Source organism: Haliotis rubra, unplaced genomic scaffold, assembly GCF_003918875.1.
Source record: "Haliotis rubra isolate DU_JTF1 unplaced genomic scaffold, ASM391887v1 Scf31, whole genome shotgun sequence".
In the NCBI taxonomy this organism is placed as follows: Eukaryota; Metazoa; Mollusca; class Gastropoda; order Lepetellida; family Haliotidae; genus Haliotis; species Haliotis rubra.
Window position 1 is genome coordinate 1,952,454 of NW_025766980.1, and position 21,172 is coordinate 1,973,625.

A 21,172-nucleotide genomic window follows, 5' to 3' on the forward strand; every position below is an offset into this window, starting at 1 on the left:
GAAACACAACGCCAGTTGATACGAAGCAAAGGGGAGGCAATCGCCTATAGCATAGGGCTTAGGAAGCACTATAAGATAGGAAAATGGAAAAGACCCTAAGTATATTATCCTAACAGTTTATAAGATTAACAAACGCGACGAGATCGGGTAAGGACGCGAAATGTTAACGCGAGTGCATGGCTGTATAATTAGTGCAAATGAAAATAACTGACGATACACACAAGCAAACATAAAATGTAAACAATCAACTATTGCACTAAGTCAAGTCAACACACTAATATAATACTTAAGCATGCATTGTCGCTTTTACAGACAATATAGGTAGCTTGATTATTTATAAATATAACTAATATATCTAACAAATTGAATTAATCTAACCAATTACACTAATCTAACTAATTCAACTAGTCTAACTAATTAAACTAATCTAACTAATTACACCAATCTAACTAATTAAACTAATCTAACTAATATGATGAAGTCAAGTTATGTAAATATTGCACAGTTATGTGAAATTCAATGCATTCATGCAATATTATGGCATGTAGACAAATGTCAATAGTATGAATACAACTGATCCATGAAATCAATGCTATGAATATAGCAAATTCATGGATATAAATGGAATGTCACATATAAAATGCACTTTAGCAGCTGAATGTCTCCCAATGTCTCACTGATGATCACTGATATCACACGTTTATCACAGTCTTGTTTAGAGTGTCACATGTATATATGGATATCACAGATAAGGTGTAGAATATATAAGATGTAAAGTGTCTTATCACAGTCAAATAGAAGTTGATATATACACACACGAAATCACTGAGCGCAAATCTCACGTATCTGACGATCCTTGAAGATGACGTCCAGGTGAGCTGTACCGTGAGGGTGTCGTGGATGATATCGTGGGTTGTTCTTGGTTCTGCTTGGCACTGGTTGACGGCGATGTTATGATGAACCCCGTCTCTGTTCGGGCGCCAATTGTCGCAGGTTCTGGTCTTGAGATGTCCCAAGGACAATAATTGATGAGACGGGGAACGTCGCTTAAGATATGCACCAGTTTATTGCCTGTGAAATATGAACATTACAACATGAGAAAGATGTTGTATGCGTCCGACATGGTCGGATGGTGACATGAAAGTCGTATATATCTTATATGAATACATCGGCAATAAACAATACAATTATAGATATAAGATTGGTATATAATAGTTATGCTATAATTGTATAATTGATAAAATATATATGACGTCACGCATAAGCGTTTCGTCCGGGATATTTACAATTGATGTGACGTCACGCATTAGCGATCAGTTAAAATTATATACAACTGATGATTTAGTATACTGTAGATATAAAATCATAATTATTGATCATTCACACACTGTCTTACATGCAATGCTAGTGCTTTAAGCTAGTAAGTGATCCTTTAGAAAGTTTACAAATAAGTGATCCAATTACTAACTTAAGATATATGTTATTACTATGTTGATGACAATAATATATATACTAGCAATGATATAGATGTAGAAAGAATATATGTAGAGAGGGTGCTTACCTGTGAAATATGAACATTACAACATGAGAAAGATGTTGTATGCGTCCGACATGGTCGGATGGTGACATGAAAGTGTCACACGTCACAGGCATGAAACGCACGAGATTTGGCGGGTTAGCCAAATACGGGTGGCACGTACAACTCTCTACATATAGCCAGTGGAGAAGCAGCCCTCTGTTGAAATAAAAGGGAAATAGAAGGCTGTCGGCGACATATTCCCCCCCTTTGGAAAATGGTGTCCTCAACATTTATAGAACAAAGGACATGGTCAACAATGAGAGAGGAAAATGACCAAACAGGGATATTGATGAAAATATCCCCAACTGAATTAGTTAAGCTTTTAATGACACGTATGCTTTTGAAAGGAACACCAAATAACGGAAAACAAAACACCTGGTACTCCTATGAAAGCTCGTAAGGTTTCAATGATCAGGAAATCATTGAAAGAAACTGACAAACCAACTGAACAAACCAACTAAACTATGTACAAGAACTTCAAACAAAAAAAACTTCTTCCTCTTCCGGCGCTTCTGTTACGAACGACGGCCCCGAAGTTTGTCACCCACTGATCACTCTGCATCCAGGCTGGACGGGTTCTGAGTCGGGTAGGCCTCCCCGACTCCAGAGCGTCCATCTGGGCAGGTGATGCAGGTTGAACGCTGATGACAGGAGGGGTTGCATCTTCTGGTTCCACAGCAGTACTTGAGGGCGGCGTTGAAGTCGACCTTTCCGGAACGGAAATACTGGCAGGGGGGATAACTGTATCAGCTGCTGGCTCTGTGGTCTCTGGCTGGCTTCCAGAAGATCCTGAGGGTGGACGAGAAGCATTAGCAGCACTTGGAATCAAATTCGTGGCTCTGGTTTGACTCCTCAGTCTGGGCAGCAGTATGATCTCCTCTTCATCCTGACTGTCTTCTTCGGATCTGTCTGAAGCTTGAAACTCCTTCACTCGAAGTGATACCGATTTCTTGCTTCTTCTAGATTGGCGTCGTTCTGTCCTGGGCGTGTCTTGTTGGAGGGAAACAGATTCCAGTGGCAGGAGCATGTTGCGGTGGAGAGTCTTCATTGGCCCCTGGCCACTCTCTTGCTTCAAAGTGTAGACGGGAATGTCCTCGTTGGGTTGTTTCACAATGACATAGACGTTTTTCCCCCACTTGTTGGCAAGCTTGTTCCTTCCTGTAAGTCCGACAAGTCGCACCAGAACACGATCATTTGGTTGTAGAAAGGACTCTCTCACTTTCTTGTCGTAATGTTGTTTGTAGCGTTGTCCTGCCTTCCTAGATTCCTTGGAGGCTATGTTGTACGCAAACTGTAGCCGCTTCTTGAGGTTGTTAGCGTATTGAGTACAGGTAGCTTGTCCTTGTCCAAGGTCGAATCCAAGAAAGGCGTCCACTGGGAGTCGAGGGTGTCGTCCAAACATGAGGTAGAAGGGAGGTACTCTCGTGACTTGTGGCATTGTAGGAATGAACGAGAGCAGGTACATAAGTTTTCCAGTCACTCTTCTTCTCTTCATCCAGGGTACCCATCATGTTCATCAGTCTGGTTGAAACGTTCCGTCATACCATTACCTTGAGGGTGATATGGCGTCGTTCTTGTCTTCTTTATCCCAGTAAGTTGGCAGAGTTCTCTGATGATGTTGCCCTCGAAGTTCCTCTCTTGGTCACTGTGGAGTTTAGCCGGGAATCCATAATGTACTAGAAAATTGTCAAACAGTACTCTCGCTGTGGTCTTGGCTGATTGGTTACGAGTTGGGATGGCAATAGCATCGCGAGTAAAATGATCCGTGATCACAAGGATATTCTCGTAGCCTCCTTTGGATTCTTCAAGCTTGAGATAGTCCAAACAGAAAAGTTCCATGGGCTGTGAAGTGTGGATGCTTATAAGTGATGCGGCTTTCACAGTGGTTTTGCACTTGCGTCGGACACAATTACCACAGTTCTTAATGTACTTCTCAACATCCTCAGACATTCCAGTCCAGAAAAACCTTGATCTCACAAGATGGAGAGTTCTGTCGCGTCCCTGGTGTCCTGAGTTGTCATGGAGAGACTGAAGTATTTCCTGTATCTTGTTCCTTGGTAGAACTAGCTGATGTTCAATACCTTCGATGTTGTTAATTCGTCTGAACAAGATCCCATCCTTGAGAAACAACTTGTCCCTGTCCTGAAGTAATCTTCTCACTGTAGGATCCTCAAGTGACCGCTGACGTGCTGTGAGCTTAACTCCTTCCTTGATGAGATGGATTACACGTCCAAGATGTTGATCACTGAGTTGTTCCTTCTTCCAGGACAGTGATGTAGGGGTCAATGGAATTATGTCATCTGGGCAAACAACTTTTTCATCACAAGATAAGCTTTCTGCAGCAATGCAGGAGGTGCAATGAACTTGGCAGATGGCCTTGATAGATTGGGGTTCGATATGAGACTCCTTGCTGTCCGAGTAGTCTGGCCTTCTTGACAATCCATCGGCATCCATGTTGGTGTTGCCTGCACGATAGGTAATGATGAAGTCGTATGCTGAGAGAGCAGCGAGCCACCTGTGTCCAGTGGCATCAAGCTTGGCTGATGTCAAGACGTAGGTAAGAGGGTTGTTATCTGTCTTGACCTCGAACTTGTTTCCATACAGGTACTCATGAAACTTATCCGTAACGGCCCATTTGAGTGCTAAAAACTCAAGCTTGTGTGCAGGATAGTTCCTCTCGCTCTTCCTGAGTCCTCTACTTGCATATGCGATTACTCTCATCTTGTCATCCTGCTTCTGGTAGAGAACTGCTCCCAGTCCATCAGCACTGGCATCAGTGTGGACCTCTCCGAAAGGGAGAGCGTAATCAGCATACGCTAAGATTGGCGGTGACGTGAGGTGCTGGATCAGGACATCAAAAGCTTTTTGTTGCTCATCATTCCACTTCCAGTTAGGATCAGGTTTAGAGCTTCGTCTCTTCTTCTTTGGTTGGTCTGTCAAGAGATCGTTGAGGGGTCTTGCAATCCGAGAGAAATCCTTCACAAAACGGCGGTAATACCCAGTGAAGCCTAGAAATCTTCTAACGTCATGCACATTGGTTGGTACGGGCCAATTCTTTGAGTGCTGATACCTTCTCTGGATCCGTCTCTATCCTGTTGCAAGATACAACATGCCCAAGGTATGTTCGCGATCCCTGAATAACTCACACTTGGAAGGCTTTAGCTTGAGGCCGTTGTCTTTCAGTCGTTGGAATACTGCTTCAAGACGCTCCAAGTGTTCCTCAAATGTAGTTGAGAAGATAATGATGTCATCCAGGTAAATTAGACACTCCTTGAGGTTGAGATCTCCCATACATTTCTCCATTAGACGCTGGAAGGTGGCAGGTGCATTGGTCAGTCCGAACGGCATTGATTGCATTCATAAAATCCGAGTGGACCGGCTGAAAAGGCAGTCTTGTGCTTGTCTTCTTCTTTTTAGTTCCACTTGCCAGTATCCTGAGCATAAGTCCAACTTAGAAAACATGGATGCTCCTGACAGACAATCTAAGGTTTCATCGATCCTGGGGATGGAATAAAGCGTCCTTAACCGTCTGTTGGTTAATCCGGCGAAAATCCAGACATAGATGCAGAGACTTGTCTTCTTCCTCACCAGAACTATGTTAGGCGAGAAAGGACTACGAGACTCACGAATGGCTCCACATGTCAACATCTCATGAAGGTGTTCCCTGACTTCCTCAAACATTCCAGGTGGAATTCGTCGGTGAGGTTCCTTGAAAGGAGTATCGTCAATGAGGTTGATCTCATGTTGCACAGCTGTGGTGTGTCCCAAATCAATGAGGCTCTTTGACATGATGCAGTTCCATCTTGAAAGCATAGTCAAGGCTTCGTCCCTCTGTCCATCGGTGAGACAACTGTCCGAGAGGTCAAAGTCCACTGGTGAGGTATGAGTCTCCTGGATGGTGTTGGTCTTTGTTGGCAGAGCATCGACAGGTACTTCACTGAGCACTCGAACCTCGTGAAGCTGACAGAGTCTGGTCTTGGCGGGTATACTGATGATCCTGGCTGACATGTTGCAAATGCGAACAGGAACCCTGGAGGAGTTACCTCGCTTACCTATTTCAACGAGTCTTGGGCAAACTGAGAGTCCTGTCCGAAGGTCAGAGTCCAAGTCATGGTGTTCGGTGATAGCTGTGGCTCTTCCAGGCTGATGATGCACAAGTCCAGCGATGGTCATCATCTGGTTTGGTTGAAGGTGGATCGGCGTCTTGTTAGTAGATCTTACTTGTCCAGTGATTCCATTAGCTTGCGAACGTAATGCAGTAAGCCAAGAGGCTGGTATGGTGTTATCTACAGGTACCAAGAATCTCTCCACAAGATCTATGGCGTTGGTTCCGATCACTAGTGGTACTTTCGCCTGTTGTACTCTGTGTCTCTGGTGACTAGTAGAACAATGTCCAACTCCTTGTCAATGAAGGGATGTAGATCTTGGCCTCCAAATATCCTGAGTATGGAAGGATGTTATAAGCCTGCACCCATTACTTCGATCTCAAAGTCCTTGAGCTGTCGTAGTGGAAGATGAGTAAGGCATGGCGCAGCGTGGTATCCCTCAGATACAGTTGAAACCATAGATCCTGGATCAATCAAGGCTGGACAGTTGATTCTCTCTATGTCGATAACTGCCTCGTTGGCTTTGCCGACCATCCGTCGATGTAAATCTGATAAGGGGCTAGTAGTTCCCTCAGCCTCAGCATGCCCCGCAGCAGTAGGCTGGATTAGTTTAAAGAATCCTTATCTTCCTTCGAGTATACTTGACCTCGACCACGTCCTCTTCTTCCTCTACCTCGAGTCCGTTGTGGCTGAAGGGAGTACTGTTGTTGCTGGGTCTCGTGGGTTTCCAATGCCTTCAGTCTGTCCAGAATCTGCTGGAGAAGATGACTGTCTGTAGGCGGTTTCTTGGATGCCAATTCCAACTTCTCAAGCCTTTTTGTAATGTCGGACAGCTGTCGAGGCACTTTGATCCTGAGGAGAGGGAAGTAGATCCTTCTAGTGGTTGTGAGAATCCTAATGTTTGAGGTTGGTGCTGACTACTGACTGGGTCTTGGCTTGACAGGCTGGCTGTTGTTGATTTCCTGTTCAATCAGTCGAGCGGTCTGTAGTAGTGTGTGGAAATCCATCGGCGAGTAAAAGCATGGCGTGTTGCATCCTTCAATGCCAGATTCCTCAACCCTGTCCAGAACGATTCCGTAGCATGGCCTGTCTTGCTTGTGTATCCAAGTAAGACCCTCTCGTCACACACACTCTGTAGGATGTCCTCAAGCCTGATTCCCCATGAAGCCACTGTCTCCGAATCCTTCTGAGTTGCCTGATGAAACTGTTGAAGAAGCTGTTAGGCCGTGATAATGGTTCCGTGGGGGCCCTCCAAGCGCTGTAGAATATCTGTGACTGTAGCATATTCTCCTAGAGTAACTAACACACGAGCGGCATCTCCTCTGAGTGACTTCCTCACAGCTTGCATAAGAGTTGAAGATGTAATGCTGTCATCCCTCATCAAACAACGAATCTCAAACTTCCAGTTCTCGAAAGTTGTCTCCCCTTTCTGCACCTGGCTCTTCACCTGAAGGCTGAAATCCTGAGTAAGCGGCTGAAGTGTGGAGGCCATGGTGCAGGTGGATAGGTTGAAGGAGGGGAAAGGAAGCGATCCTGGTGTTGGGACATAAGATGGAAAACTAAGTGGAAAAGTTTCTTGAGTGTGGTGTAGAAGAAGTGGGTGCGGGCCGAATGGTGTATTTCCCAGTCCCTGAAGATAGGTCAACATCCTGGCCGTCCTCTTCGGAAATACCCTCGGACTTGATCTCCCAATCTTCACCACCTTGAGCCATGTTGTCCTCGATCCGTTGATATAACGAGTGAAAGGTAAACACCAATGACCAGCAAAGAAAAGTATGAAGCGTTTACTGGTTTATACAACCACGAAAGTAGACCCAGCAGGGTAACTTCACGGTAGTAACATATAAACTATGCTGATACTATTACGCTAGGTAAAGTATCTGCTGTGCAACAAACAGTAAACAAGGAATAGCAAACATGGAGGGAAGCATGAATGTATCTGTGATAGAATATGCTCTGATATTGCAGAGTGTATGATACTGTGCGTGGTATACCAAGGTGTGAAGCAAGAGCTAAGCAAAGCGCAACTCTAAGAGTTACTACGGTAATAAATGCTAAGGGTGTGCAGAGAGTATAAAACTTGCACAAGTGTGCAAATGCAAACTTGAGCACCCAACAGAAACAAACTTACCCAAGGCAAAAAGCAAACAACACCATGAGAAAGAAACACAACGCCAGTTGATCTGAAGGAAACAAGGGGAGGCAATCGCCTATAGCATAGGGCGAGGGAAGCACTATAAGATAGGGGAAAATGGAAAAGACCCTAAGTATATTATCCTAACAGTTTATAAGATTAACAAGCGCTGACGCAGACGCGGAGGCGGACGCGGAAATGTTAACGCGAGTGCATGGCTGTATAATTAGTGCAAATGAAAATAACTGACGCATACACACAAGCAAACATAAAATGTAAACAATCAACTATTGCACTAAGTCAACACACTAATATAATACTTAAGTATGCATTGTCGTTTTTACAGACAATATAGGTAGCTTGATTATTTATAAATATAACTAATATATCTAACAAATTGAATTAATCTAACCAATTACACTAATCTAACTAATTCAACTAGTCTAACTAATTAAACTAATCTAACTAATTACACCAATCTAACTAATTAAACTAATCTAACTAATATGATGAAGTCAAGTTATGTAAATATTGCACAGTTATGTGAAATTCAATGCATTCATGCAATATTATGGCATGTAGACAAATGTCAATAGTATGAATGCAACTGATCCATGAAATCAATGCTATGAATATAGCAAATTCATGGATATAAATGGAATGTCACATATAAAATGCACTTTAGCAGCTGAATGTCTCCCAATGTCTCACTGATGATCACTGATATCACACGTTTATCACAGTCTTGTTTAGAGTGTCACATGTATATATGGATATCACAGATAAGGTGTAGAATATATAAGATGTAAAGTGTCTTATCACAGTCAAATAGAAGTTGATATATACACACACGAAATCACTGAGCGCAAATCTCACGTATCTGACGATCCTTGAAGATGACGTCCAGGTGAGCTGTACCGTGAGGGTGTCGTGATGATATCGTGGGGTTGTTCTTGGTTCGTTGGCACTGGTTGACGGCGATGTTATGATGAACCCCGTCCCTGTTCGGGCGCCAATTGTCGCAGGTTCTGGTCTTGAGATGTCCCAAGGACAATAATTGATGAGACGGGGAACGTCGCTTAAGATATGCACCAGTTTATTGCCTGTGAAATATGAACATTACAACATGAGAAAGATGTTGTATGCGTCCGACATGGTCGGATGGTGACATGAAAGTCGTATATATCTTATATGAATACATCGGCAATAAACAATACAATTATAGATATAAGATTGGTATATAATAGTTATGCTATAATTGTATATTTTTCCTTATCCTGACTCATGCTCTTTTGCTTGTCCCCTTCCTCTTGCGAACATAGTGGAACACTTGTATCTCCTTAATTGAAGCTCCCTTCAATGTAAAATCACTAATTGGTACTCACCCACGAGTTACCTCCCCTGCCGTAAGCGCGGGAACAGGTGTCGCCACCCTCTGGCCTCATGCTTCACTCTCTCCTTCTTCGCCCAGTGAGCAGGATGTGAGAGCGCCTGTGTCTCCTTACACACTATATCCTTTGGTTTTCTTAGTTAGTTACCTTTTATAGTTTACTATAAAGGTATAGCTAGTATCCTTCAGTTATTTGCATTAATAATTAATCATTATTTCTACTGTTTATTCCATTGAGTTAAGTGATTGTTCAGCTAGTTTTACATTGATGAAAAACTGTACTATTTGTAGATTACGTTTTCCGCTCATGCGGATCATGTGGTATGCCCTAGTTGTACTCGCCTTGTCGCGTTTGACTCACGTTGCAGTTACTGCATAAATTTAACCAATTCTGCCTTTGATAAATACCATCTTTGCGTCTTGAGGCGTGTTGCAGATAGGTCACGCAAACTAGGTGTAGACATGGCCGATCGTCCGGATTGCCCATCCAGTCAACTGCTGTCGAGTGATCCCCTCCCGTCTGGTGTTCTGCTTGAGACCCCATCGGTAGAGGGGCGTGGGATGCAGTCCGTCACCTCTAAGAAGCGACCGGCCTCTCCAGACATCCAGTCATCGCAGACAAAGTCCAGAGGGCCTCAGCGTCTTCTCAGCGCCAGACTTAGTGCCCCAGGGCAGCGTCTTCCTCCAAAGGGAAATCACGAAGTCATCGAGAACTTTCTCAGGCGAGATCGTTCCAGCAGCAGAATTGGGCCTCTCGATGACCAGCCTATCATCATACCCGACATATGCATACAAGAAGCGACCAGTGACAGCGACAGTGGCGTCAGCAGAGATCAACAAGCAGCCTGATGCCTCTACACTGATGTCAGGCGAGATCGCTGAGGGCCCCACAGCTAACACAGCAGAAAGGGCACCATCTACTACGTCGCCAGATCATCCCAAGCGATCTTATGAAACAGATCATGATTATGATGGAAGGCCACTATAGACTGGAGAAGCAGCCATCCCAGGGTCGAGGAGCCGAAGGCTCCAACGTGACAGCACCCCAGGGCACCATCTGTCAACGTAGCAGCCACGACAATGCAGCCTTCGAAGGAAGTCACAGACCACCTCGACGAAGGACCCAGATGTACAGCCTTCGCGAAGGCCTTACGTAAAGCGGGGAAGAATCATCACCTCCTTCCCGGTCATACTCAGATATGGAATCTGATCACCCAGACCACGCATGAAGCCTTGGCGAAGGTCATATCATCATTCCCAGGACCGGACATCTGAAGCTTCCGGCGAAGTTGTGAAGGACACCTGAACCCAGATCGTCTTCATCTAAAAAGATCAGCAAGGGACTACACAAGAGCTTCGGCGAAGCTATCAGTCCCCTCATAGGTCGCCAAGAAGGTCAACCTATCGATATAGATCACCAAGGCGATCACCTCGCCCGATCACCACGTCGATCACCTCACAGGTCTGCACATAAGCCTACAACTAGATCTCCACAAGCGTCAAGCGATATAGAGATAGAGCCACACAGCCCTACATCAGAAGAGCAACAACCTCTTATCTATGATGATGGAATGGAAGATGATGGAGGAATTATTTTCTCAGATGCAGAGATAAGATATTGGATGGTCAATAATCTAGATCTCTCATCACCTTCCAAGAGTGGCAATAAAGAAGCAGACTTATCTGATGAAAGAAGATGGCGCAGATGCTATTACACTACCCCAATCGACCCGATTAGGCGGTACCTCAGAACCTAGATACAGCATTTAACAAAGCCACAAAGGTTCAGGCATACATCTGCCAAATTTCAAGCGCCAAGAAGTTCTCCACGCATAATATGGAACCCTTCTTCAAAAGCCAAGACATCGATGAGAACTATAAGCTGATCTCCGATGCCAAGAACAAGTACTACAAGATTGATGATGGAAATTGGTTCAGATAGAAACCATGGCGAGGCGTATGTTCTTCGGTCTAAATAGATCTAGAACAATAAATGAGACACTTATCTCCAGATTTGAACCACGACCTCTGAAGATGACAGAATGATTTACTTTCGGCCCTACTGATGCAAAAAGAAGGACCAGCAGTTTTTAACAGATCATCTGGCGTCTGTCTCAGCAGCACTGACCTTAGCTTCGTCGTCAAGGCCTCCTAGCTTCCTGCAACTGGGGTGAGAACTTTACAGCTCCACTATATACAGCCCGTGGTCTTCCCCATCCATATTTGTGGAGGAATAGACACAGTCTCCAAAGAAGTCACCAAGGATTCTAGAGAGTCCTGATGATTAAATCGATGGACCACGCTAGCCAGTGTCATTCGACAGACTTCACAAAGATACTCAGGGAGATCTAAATTCACGGGCCTACAAAGAGCTAGAGACAGGAAGATTGCCAGTTCCAGGGGAAGAGATTCTTTTAAAATTAAGCCCATATGGCAACTATAGAGGAGGGTCAGGGCGAGGCAGGACACCCAGAGGTTCCCGCAACTATAAACGCTGAAAGACAGGTTCGAACGACTGGAGTCTTCCACCCCAGCCGTTCCAGTACAACCGTCACAAGTGGGTGGGCGTCTTCAACTACACTGGGAAAACTGGGGAATACTTCAAGACACCTATGTCTCCAACATTCTTCAGCGGTTTAGAGTATCCCACTACAGGCCAAGCCTCCACTAACAGTCAACCCTCACAAGTTCGAGGTAGAGGCACAACAACTACTAAAGTTAAGAGAGGCGGTTACATTACTCCTAACCAAGCAGGCCATAGAAGTAATAGAGCAAGGAAACATCGAACCAGGTTTCTACTCCCCAGTTTTCCTAGTACCCAAGAAGAACTCCAAGGAGAAATACAGACTCATTTACAACATGAGCTTCTTCAACAAGACTTACTTAAAACACACCACCCAGGTTCACTATGATACATCTACCGCTAGCTTCTGGCAGATGATTAGCCCCATGGACTACATGGGCAGTATAGATCTACAAGATGCTTATCTGCACATCCCAATACATCCTTCAATCAGGAAATACCTTCGGTTTTACGGCTAAGGCGGGTTACATTACCAGTGGAAAGTACTCCCATTGAATAGCATCAGCCCCATGGTTATTCACGAGGATAACGAAACCGATTGTTACCTATCTACATCGTCAAGGGCTACGCGAGAGTGCGTTCTTCCTCGACGACGGGATACAAGTAGATCAAGATCCACAGCATCTCAAACTACAGTTAAACTACATCATAAAGCTACTAACACAGCTGGGATGGTTAGTAAACTTACACAAAGTCGGACCTAGTACCATCGCCAAGATCTGCAATTCCTAGGAATCCGATTTATCACCAATCTCAACCGTATAGTCGTACCAGAAGACCGTTGGCTCAAGATCCAACAGATCATTCCACCAGCTCTACTGTCACCGCTACCACTTCTTCACAATGGCAGAGCTTACTAGGTCTTCTAACATCAGCCCAAGACTTGACAGTCATAGGCAGATTACAGTTACGTCCGTTACAGGTCTTCGTCAATACACATCTCGGCGACCTACAACCATTCAGTCTACCGATACATCTCAGACCTCATCTATTATGGTGGACAAAGAAATCCGAATGTCTCGAGAGGGATTTGTTTAGCAGAGCAGGAATTCAAGACCCATCTATATGTAGATCAGCGATGGCTCCAAGGTTGGGGAGCTCATCTCTCCAACCGACGACATCAGGGTTATGGACTCAGCTAGAAAGCAAACTCCACATAAGCGCATTAGAGATGAAAGCTGTAATCAGCGCCATAAGACATTGGAGCAACATTCTACAGAATGCGCACCTGATGATACATACCGACAACTCGACAGTGGCGTTTATGTGAACAGACAAGGCTCAACGAGATCGCCGAACCTTTTGAATTTAACCTTTCAACTGTTCGAATTAATCCAAGATCTAAATCTACATGTCAAAGCATGCCACATTCCCCGAGCCAGGAATATACTAGCAGGCGCACTCTCGGCCACATCTACCGTCACCCGACAGAATGGATGCTCAATACAGAGATATTTGCACAGATAATCAAGCAAATAGGAGCTAGCCGCTAGTAGATCTATTCGCCACAAGGTTCAACAATCAACTACCGACATTAAATTGTCACCAGTGCCAGACCCACAAGCATGGGCAACAGGCGGCTCTAAGCATTTCATGGGAAGGCCTCAATGCGTCTGCTGTTTCCGCCCCCAGCAATAATACCTCTAGTATTACAGAAAATCAACCAAACGCAGAGCCTACAACTCACTTTGGTCGCTACCCTATTGGCCGGCCAGAACGTGGTTTCCGCCTTTAATACAAGATATCGGGTCAACCCGGCACTAGAACTACCCAAGCGCCAAAACCTGTTAATACATCCTCACACCAAACAGGTGCAGAGAAACCCAGAAGTATTCAAACTTCATTATGGACTGTATTAAAATGTGTTTAAATAAGAGAGGATATTCTACCAGGGCTATAAAAGCGCGGTCACGCTATGTTTACGATATTCTTAACGATACTCAGCAGCGTGGCAATGCGATGACAAGTGGCAAAGTTTAGAAAATTATGCAACAAACAAGGGTTTTAGCGAGATGCTACGATCCTCAAGTGGCAGACTATTTGTGTTACTTACGGCAAAACAAACATTTAAAAGGCTCGACATTGTCTCATATCTTGCCGCGCTTAGTTCTGTGATTTCTATGAGAACGGGTGTTAAATTAACAAGAACACCAGAGTTACTGGCCTTACTACGTGCTTTCGATTGGAGGACCAAAGCGGAAATTCCACGCTGCAGCTTGGGATCTGAATGTAGTTTTACGACACCTCACAAAGTGAGGATTATGAACCATTGGAATCGAACAGCGTTTGAATTTCTCTCACAGAAAACAGTCTTCCTGTTATCGCTAGCCACGGCAGCCAGAATATCTGAAATTCATGCTCTAGATTATGAGAGGATACAGTTTGATGAAAATCAAAGACAGCGCACCTGGGATTAAGATGGGATTTCATCGCCAAAAATCAACTACCAGGTCAACCAGACAGGTTATTTCACATCCCTGCGCTATCCTCAATTCTTGGATCTCAAGATACATTGGACTTATCTCTATGCCCAGTATGCACGAGCTCTCATAATCTATTTGCGTCGTTTCCAAAACAAAGCGAAGATCGCCAGAAGATTGTTCATCCCGTTATAAGCCTACAAATCAGACAGAAGTCTCGTTACCACCATATCAATATGGATAAGAACTGTCATTTCTGCAGCCTATAAGGCAGCAGGACTGGACCCTCCAACAGCATCAAATCCCCATGAAATCAGGGCATTGGCATCCACCCTCGCCCTTCATGGTAACTGTTCATTGAATACAATTATGGAAGGATGCTTTTGGAAATCTAACATGGTGTTTGCTAATCACTATCTCAGAGATATCACCACCGAGGGCGTCTCTGGCATTCATCATTTCGGTCCTTTGGTCCTCGCTCAGCAATTGACAGTCCCTCGTAGATGGCGTTAATATTCACCCCCACGTAGATTATTAGATATATGATACATATATTCACTAGCTTATAACTCCATGGAGTTCTAGGGCTATGTACATATTTAGCTTAGGTTATTCAACCTTAAGCTCATACTGAGTTATATTCAGTGTACAGCTACGTTAGAGTAGCAGTTTATATATATATATTGATATATCAGTATATTAGTAAGGTAATACCCACTTATAGTGTATATATCTATGGCTTATTATAAGGAAATATCCTAAGTCTCAATGCCTTATGAAGTTCCCGCGAGGGTTATTACAATATCACTTACTTAAATCACTAATTAATCCAAAGTATTCTGTTTACCCACCACCTCTCCGATTGGATTCTACAAAACAAAAGAGCATGAGTCAGGATAAGGAAAAATATGTAATTTTTGAGTAAAATTGATATTTTATACTTATCCTGACTCATGAGGTTAACTCCTCCCATCCTCCCCACATAACACTTTGGATTTCCCTGTAAATTCAAGTGTTGGGCTCGCAAAATCAGGAGAGAGTGAAGCATGAGGCCAGAGGGTGGCGACACCTGTTCCCGCGCTTACGGCAGGGGAGGTAACTCGTGGGTGAGTACCAATTAGTGATTTTACATTGAAGGGAGCTTCAATTAAGGAGATACAAGTGTTCCACTATGTTCGCAAGAGGAAGGGGACAAGCAAAAGAGCATGAGTCAGGATAAGTATAAAATATCAATTTTACTCAAAAAATTACATAATTGATAAAATATATATGACGTCACGCATAAGCGTTTCGTCCGGGATATTTACAATTGATGTGACGTCACGCATTAGCGATCAGCCAAAATTATATACAACTGATGATTTAGTATACTGTAGATATAAAATCATAATTATTGATCATTCACACACTGTCTTACATGCAATGCTAGTGCTTTAAGTTAGTAAGTGATCCACGCGAGAGAAAGTTTACAATAGCGGTCATGCGATTAATTACTAACTTAAGATATATGTTATTACTATGTTGATGACAATAATATATATACTAGCAATGATATAGATGTAGAAAGAATATATGTAGAGAGGGTGCTTACCTGTGAAATATGAACATTACAACATGAGAAAGATGTTGTATGCGTCCGACATGGTCGGATGGTGACATGAAAGTGTCACACGTCACAGGCATGAAACGCACGAGATTTGGCGGGTTAGCCAAATACGGGTGGCACGTACAAATCTCTACATATAGCCAGTGGAGAAGCAGCCCTCTGTTGAAATAAAAGGGAAATAGAAGGCTGTCAGCGACATATGGATAATGTAGCCTAGACCAGACAATCCAGTGACTGACATCACATACAGTTAGGAGGCAATAACATACAGCAACCAAGTCTATGAGATCGACCACCAATCCTGATAGTTGACTCTAAGGACAAGCATGGTTTGCTGAAGAACAATTCTAGTCCAGATCTTCAGGGGGTTGCCAAGTAGTAAACTCTGATCTGCCAGAGGTCAGACTTGTGTGTCGACAGAAAGGGTAGCCATCACACTGGTGCAGTGAATCGCTGGTCACACATAAGGTCAGTCACTTACACTTACCAGATTTGTCATGTGGGTCAGTGGGTTTAGCTGCACTTTCAATCACTAGCTCAGTTAAAGGATCCCGGGTGCTGCCACATAGAAGGGACACAACTGTGCAGATTGCAGATCTTCCTCCTTACAGCACAACAATAGGGATAGACAGCCAAGGTTCAGTGCACTAACCACAGCAAACTTATGCTGTTTTAACTTCATTTGGATAGAATCTTGGACAACAGTTGGGGCTTCCACCAAAGTTTAGTGTCTTAAGATTGGAATTAGGACTGTATCATATTTTGCTGACCCCCTCATTTTATATAACATTCTTTTATTATGGGGCAAAATTAGATTGGGAAAACGTAAACAAACACAAGATTTAATTGTATCTCAATTTGACAGGGTTTGTCTTAGTTTTGTTGTGTTTATTTTGCAGTTTGACCCAGGTTCTTTGCACAGAAATCTCAATTCTCTCCACCAAGTTTACTCAGTGTCTACACAAAGTCAGTGTAAGTACCCATCAGTTGGTTCCTGGCCACCGGGGAAATGTGGTATTGTATGTCTTCATGTATTGAGAATGTAATGTGGATTCTTTCTACAATCTCATTTATATCTTGGTGAGGTTGTACAAAGGACCTTAGACTGTCATAAGTCAGTGTGTATGGGAGTTACGATCACCTTGGCGCTAAGATCGCTTTGATTTTATTAAGATTTATCAATATATTATTCTTGATTATCAAATTGATCTGAACATTTTATATTACATTCATTAGGTTTGTGTGATGCAGGGACTTTTTTTTTTAATCAATTGTCTTAGATCTGATACTGTGATTTTAGATGCCAAGGCTAGAACATTTCCTCTTGTGAAACACACCCTGCTTCAGTTATACCACCTAACGTAACAGTGAGTAGGTTTGACTCCCTCAACAGTGTATCAGGTACAGTGAAGCCTCGTTAATCCGGACGGTTGCGTTTCTCAGTAAATTCGTCCGGATTGCGAATATTCCGGACTACTGAATCAAGACCCAAGTTGCTTCCCTAAGAATTACAAAAACGACACGAATCTGGATAAAACAAATAAGCATTTAATGTAAAGCTTAATTCATCACATCAATAATTTTACCGAGTGACATCCGCATGTTGATCCGACGTGTCTGATCACGTCCTTCCTCAGCACAGATGAGGTAATGTCTAACAAGCGATCTATTGTAGTATGCCTTGAATGTCCGAATTATTCCTCTAATTAAAACAACAACCCACTTGGCCAGTTAATTAAGTAAACATCGCCGGGCGGTGTTGTTACGGTTCGTGAACACGACTTACAGCGTCCGGACTGTGAAGCAATTTACTGTTTATTTTACTGATTGGTGACAGCTACTTACTGTCCGGTTCCGGAAACCGAATTTCCGGATTATCGAGGCAAATTATATAGGCATAGATTGGTAACAAGCTGAAATCGCCCGGGAGGCGAGACTTCCGGATTATCGGAGTCCGGACTAACGGGGCTTCACTGTATATGATTGCATGACATGTGGGAGTACTACCAGATATGGCTGAATGGTGGACAGCCATGATGAATAGCAGTCTGAGATTCAAACCCTCATCCAATCAATCCCAGAAATATTTATCTATGACCACTGACCTACTATATAACCATGGTAACCAACCTCCATCCACTTTTGATGCAGGGTTTCACAGTTCCATGTGCCTGCATCATACAATTGAATGGTTTCGGGTCGAGCAAATAAAGGATGAATTTCCTCAAACTTAAACCATTCTATTTGTATCAACTGTGAGCTGCTGTAGGATGTGGATCCTCCTTGAGTCCAAGATTGAGGTGTTTGTATGTTGGCAACCGAGTATTTATTACTTAATTTGTTTTCACCAGGAGGATCTGGAAGACGCTACTGTTGTGACACCCCTCGTCACCAACGTGTATCTGGAGGTGAGTGGCAGATGCTGTAAAACATGTCCTCATTCTCATCAAGTAGCATTAAGTAGACCCCAGATGCTAGTGACAAGGTGATGTGTCACATCAACAGTAGGTATAAGGAGTTGTTGAGAATGACCTACACATGGAAACAGACACGTTGTAGCCTGTTGGCCTTGTGATGTCATTGGATCCTTTTTCTGATCATGTACTCGGGGCGGTAGCCTTGTGGTTAAAGCGTCCGCTCGTCACGCCAAAGACCCAGGTTTGGGTGTAATGTGTGAAGCCAATTTGTGGTGTCCCCCGCCATGATATTACTGTAATGTTGCTAAAAGTGACATAAAACCATACTCACTCACTCACTGATCATGTACTCAGTCTCCCTCCTCCCCACCTCTCTCTCCCTTCTGTTCCCTTGTCTCCCCATCCTTTTCCCTTCCTCTCCCTACCTTCCCTTTCCTCATCCCCCCTTCTCTCCCTCCCTTCTCTCCCTCCCCTCTTCTCTATTAGCCATATCATTCCCTGACACCCCACACCTCCTCCCTCACAATCTTACCTCTCCCTACCTTCCCTTTCCTCTCCCCTTCTCTCCCTCCCCTCTTCTTTATTAGCCATATTATTCCCTGACACCCCACACCTCCTCCCTCACAATCTTACCTCTCCCTACCTTCCCTTTCCTCTCCCCCCTTCTCTTCCTCCCCTCTCCTCTATTAGCCATATTTTTCCCTGACACCCCACCACTCCTCCCTCACAATCTTACCTCTCCCTGCCCTCCTTTCCCTAACTCTCTTTTCTCCTAAATTTGTAACTTTCTCTTTAACTATACTTTCTCTCTAAACTCTTAAGCATAAGTGATTTGAATGGAACAAAGGCTCATTTCAGATTTAGTCAACTGAGATAACAGTACTGTCTGATCCGCCAGTGTCTCAACTTGATGATTCGCAACAATCAGATGTGAAGGGCAAAGTCACATGTCCCTATGTATTATCTAAACTGGAAGTAATAAGATAAGAATCCACCTGACTGACTCTTGTTACAGGCCTCCAACTCGTCCACGTACATACAAGATGGCTTCCAGCTTCTTCTGCCCGTCCTCCAGCAAGCTGCTATACAGAACTCGCCTGTTGTCAAGTCCTGATGTGCCGGAACCTGTCTGGCTGTACATATGTCCATAGTAGTGCTTTAATGTCATTGTGATACATGGCTGTACAGTGTACATAAGGATGTCATGTCTTCATGGAGCTGGCAGTACAAACCCAATACCTGTTGTACAGGATCAGTACATTCTGTAACATATTGTCACTATTTATGACTGCAACACAACATTGAGTGTGTTGAATCAGGTGAACAGAATTCTGAGATGTTAAATTAACTGAACCTGATTCCTGCACAATGTTTAGTAATAATGATAATAATAATAATAAGTCATAAGGCCACTTGTAAACTGATGTAACTATACACCTTGTGAACATGGTCTTAGCACATAAAAACACACTTTCAATGAATGTCAACATTGCCGAAATATATGCATCTATAGTTGGGATTAAAGGTTGTTAACAGGGGATTAAAAGTGTTGAATGTAGGGGCACATTTGGAAGGAGAGTGTTTCATAACCGACAGTACAATGATCTGACACCAACAGTCTTTAACTTGTAGGGAGGTACTGTAAGAAAGAACTTGTCAACTGAAGGAAGACTCCTTGAAGGTTAATGCACACTAGTGAGGGTTTTAAGATACATTAAAATTGATGGAGACGATTTTGGATATATGTATACATGAAATATTGTATAGAAATTCATGACTATGGGATTGGTTGATTTTAGTAGGACAAAGTTGGTTTACAAATGCAATTATGGTGTTGATCATGATGAATGATATTGTTTTATTATTTTTGGTTTCATTTGTGTTAAACTATTCATTATCATCCAAATAGATTTACATATTAATATAGATATTTTCTGTATTCCTGTTTGTTATTAGTAGGGGGTGTTATAAAGTTGCATTAGCAACGCTTTTACACAGTACTCGAAAATACATCAAGATAATTTCAGGATTTTGAAGAAATATACATGTCATTCTGCCTATTGTCATGATGAAAGGATTGTTATAAAGTAGGTAGGGAATGATATTTGCCATACAGAGTTTGTAGCAATGTGTGGAGAAATACTTATTTCTCATGAAATAGATGATTTTGTATGAAGTATTTCTAAATGACAGTTTAAAATTAAATTATAACTGGTTTGTCCATCTTAGGGTCATGCATCACATCACAGAGGGTTCATGGTGTTAAACCTTTAAGGTGTTATGGGATTTCATGAAGGTTTTATGTTCCTGCAACCTGTATTGTGTTCACTGTTTAATCAGGATAATTACCAATTCACATTTCAGTCTTCAAAGGCCTTGGTATATTTCTTTCTAAGGCTCTTGATTAAAAATTGCTTGATGTAAACATTGTTAAATTCAAAGCTAGATTGGACTTTAATATTCATCAGTTATTGGTTTTCACTTAACACAAAGTGACGTCCAAAGTTAATGTATATCTGTATAAATACATTCATTTAGATGTCTATTTTTGTGGCATTGTTTAATAATCATGATCATAAATAAGTACTGTTTTTTGTGCGAATCTTTTAATTTCTGTTTTATGAAGGCCGCTTAGCAGTGCATGTTGGTTAAGAATGTTGCTTTATCTCAGGTATCTGGAGCATATCAGATTAATAATGATGTACACTGGGTCAGAATAGGACTAAATAAGAAGATGTTCTAGAAGTTATCAGTGTTAGAGGGTTGTAAGAAGGGGTGTACAGTATACTGGAAAGTCTACATTCAGATGTACAGCAACTGTTTGTACTTATAATATGTAGATATAAGGAAATGCCTGTTAATACTTGTTACACCCAGTGTAATAACATATATATTGTCCATACCCTGTTTGTGTTTGATAATAGTTTTAGTTGAAT

At 42.8% G+C, this 21,172-nt stretch overlaps 1 protein-coding gene across 1 annotated transcript in view; it reads left to right on the forward strand.

Moving 5' to 3' along the window:
• LOC124283090 (protein FAM114A2-like) overlaps positions 1-20,771 on the forward strand; it is a 41,599-nt gene extending 20,828 nt beyond the window's left edge. Inside the window, 3 exon segments of the mRNA XM_046719116.1 lie at positions 16,719-16,791; positions 18,171-18,227; positions 19,252-20,771. Coding sequence (XP_046575072.1) covers positions 16,719-16,791; positions 18,171-18,227; positions 19,252-19,350 — 229 coding nt within the window. The 3' untranslated portion in view covers positions 19,351-20,771.
• The last annotated feature ends 401 nt before the right edge of the window (positions 20,772-21,172 follow it).